Source organism: Octopus sinensis, unplaced genomic scaffold (assembly GCF_006345805.1).
Source record: "Octopus sinensis unplaced genomic scaffold, ASM634580v1 Contig15316, whole genome shotgun sequence".
NCBI lineage: Eukaryota > Metazoa > Mollusca > Cephalopoda > Octopoda > Octopodidae > Octopus > Octopus sinensis.
Window position 1 is genome coordinate 33447 of NW_021833664.1, and position 3244 is coordinate 36690.

At 31.2% G+C, this 3244-nt stretch overlaps 1 protein-coding gene across 1 annotated transcript; it reads left to right on the top strand.

Moving 5' to 3' along the window:
* The first annotated feature begins 449 nt into the window (after positions 1–449).
* On the top strand, positions 450–1782 carry LOC115230321 (TBC1 domain family member 19-like). Its single transcript, XM_029800525.1, has 2 exons — positions 450–1160; positions 1750–1782. The coding sequence occupies exons 1-2, from the start codon at positions 450–452 to the stop codon at positions 1780–1782; spliced, it is 744 nt and encodes a 247-aa protein (XP_029656385.1).
* The last annotated feature ends 1462 nt before the right edge of the window (positions 1783–3244 follow it).

Below are 3244 nucleotides of genomic sequence, written 5' to 3' on the forward strand. Positions count from 1 at the left end.
GCGTTAAAATGCTAAAAATTAAAAATACCACGTTCACACGAATAAAAAGTTTTTTTAAATACCTGTAATTAAAACTTTTATTTCAGATTAATACCAAATTACAAAATAATATCACAAAATTAATTTAGGGTTAGTTTAATGATCCCTTTCGATATTTACAAAGAAAATATTGTTCAAAAATGCTGTTTTTTTAAAAAACGGTTTTTTTGTATATTTGTTTAAATACTTAAATATTGTTTTATAAAAATTCAAGTTAAATAAATTATTACTAAGGAACACTTATTTTATAAAATTAGAAATGTCAAAGTTGACACAAATTAAAGAAAAATTAAATAGTCCAGATTATTCAGAAAATGGTGATTCTAACATTAATTACTACTTAAATAGAAATATTCAATCTAACAGCCCCAAGCGAGTGCTTCGAGAAATATAATCCAAATATATTAAACATGCAAATTAAATGGAATAATAAACCTCAAAAGCAGACAAGAGAATTGACGTATATTAAAGAGTCGTCACAACTATGGATGAAGAAGCTGTTGAAAAGAATAAACAGTCTTTGCATCGACTTCAATTTTACATTGTGCAAAAAACGTCCAGAACAAGAAAGAAGAAAGATTTCACTTTATTGGAAAGAAATGAGTAGCATTCGCCAACAGAAAAAAGATCTCAGGCCAATTTATAACAGCAACGACTTACTAAATTTGATTACAGAAATGAGGAATCCAAACCTAAAGGCGGATTGTGGCTCTGACCATTCCCTTCCAGCTCTTCTTCAACTACGTCTAAAATGGCTTTCATTTGTTGATGTAAAGAACAGATTTGCAACATTGCTTGATGCCATTATTAACAAAGAACAAGCAGAAAATGTTTTTGAGGTTTTAGACTCACAGGAAGTCAAAGGCGCGTTAGAAATCTGTAAAACTGGTTGCCCTCCTGGAAACCGTGGTTCCCTCTGGAAATTAGCAGTTGGTCTGGACGAGCAGAGAAACAATCAGAATTATTACCAGTACATGAAAGATTTGTATCTTGAATATGAAATGATGATCGATTCAATAATTGAAGAGGATATTGCAGGGACAGTAACAAATGACGATCAGTACTTTGTTTTTGAAGAATTTATCTACCAAATCCTCCTGCCTTTCACAAGAGATCCTCACGTGAGAGAGACCATGAGATCTTTGAATGATGATCGACTGTTAGTACTCAACCAAAAAGAGTTGGTTATGTATCCACCAAATGGATACGTTCCATATTTGGGTTTCAGTTACTTAGTTGCTCCATTTTGTTACCTCTATACAAATATTGAAGACATTTATTTTGTTTTTCGGGAATTTTTTGAGCGTCATTTTATATTTTTGACAACAATATCATCACATGAAGAGTCTATTCTATCACTTTGCGTTCAATTTGAACAACTTTTAATTGAACGAGAACCATACTTGTGTTTTCATATGAAAAAAATTGGGATTTATCCGTTAACCATCGCGTTCAAGTGGATCGTGAACGGATTCTCGGGATTTTTGGCTAATGAGGAACTACTTTGCTTATGGGATTGGATCATTGGGCAATCGAGTTTGCTCGTCATTCCAATATTGGCTGTTTCTATTTTTTCATTTCGACAAGCAAGTGTGGTAAATGTAAATACTGTACAAGACATCCAAAACATTTTTGCTGACATTTCAAATATTAGAGTGGTTGCTCTAATGATACATTTTTTTATTTTATAGTTTATTTTTATATTTAAAGACAATTTTTGAATTTATTCAAATCCTAAGGTAATCCGTCGAGACTTCCTGTGTTTTTGGGGCCAAGACGCTTGCTCATCTTAAGAAACTTGGCCGCCTGTGCACCTACCGCTCCAGAGATCCGAAGGAATTTATATTCCTTATTCAGAGGATCTCGCTGGCTGTTTTACGCGGGAATTGTCTTTCAATCCTGCGAGACAGTACATAATGGCTAGATTTTTTTAACGATCTCTCTTTTTTAAAAAAAATTAACATTTGCAGATTATTAAAAGACGGATTGTTTGTCGAATCGGAAATGAGTATTGGTTTGAAATTATGAATCACCAAGAACTACTAAATGGAGTTTTAAATAAAGAATTTTCTATCCACTTTATATAGTTTAACTATAGTATTTTGTGTTTTACACTAATATGTTTGATGCAAAGTTTATATTAGCTATAAATAAACGTTGTTAAGAATATTTTTAAGAATAAAACTCAGAATTTTGAACAATTTTTTTGACACAATTTTGAGCAGTTTGGCGATCCGCCAGGCTGCTTCCTTTCGATTAATCGATATTAATTAATAACGAATCTTATTAAATATATAGATTATTGTTAATTTTAATAAAATCGATAAAGAAATTCATTAAATTTTATTATTTGATATCAAAATCATGTTATCGATCTAATTTGTTCAGACATTTTTTCCTAGTGAAGCATTTTGGGTAACATCTACGAATTTGTAAAGGAGGAATAATAAACACGGAAAACATTTCAGTAGCGCCCAATAGCCCCTAATTATTGTGTATCAAAGTATGCAATTCAGGGCTTTTCGTAGGTTTTCAGGTTGTCTGCTAATTATTAAAAACTTCTCTCAATGTAAATTCGGAAAAGCATCATTCTTGAAATCTTTACAAAATTGTCAGATTTGTTTAAACAAGTAGTTAGTTATGCCAAAATTTAATTTTTATTAATCAAAATATTGGAAAATAAATTTAATTATTTTTTTTACATATTTATGATTATATTTTTATAACATATTATCATAAATAAAATAAATAACGAAAGAACTTGTTGTTGTTTATATTTTTGCTGGCTACAAATATGGATTCTGAAACATTGAATTTAAAAAATGCCGAAATGTACATAACCCGTGCATACTCACACTGCTACAAGGACACAACTGAAGGACTCTATTCTGCTTTTTCCTATTTTTTAGAAGCAGTCAAATTAGTTCCAAAGAATGCTCAAATTTTCTTAAAATTTGGAGATTTTTTCCAATATTTCATGAACGATTCAAACCGTGCTTATTCTTGCTATGAAAGAGCCTACATTCTCGATTCCTTAGTACCAGAAATTGCCATTGCCTACCACGGAAGTAGCTTCGATTTACTAAACAAAGATTCAAGTCAAAAATACCTTCAAAATTTCATTCGAAGTGATCTTTCTCCTGAAATGATCCCCGCACTCCGCAGACTGGCAATATTTTACATGTGCAATGGGGAATACTCCCAG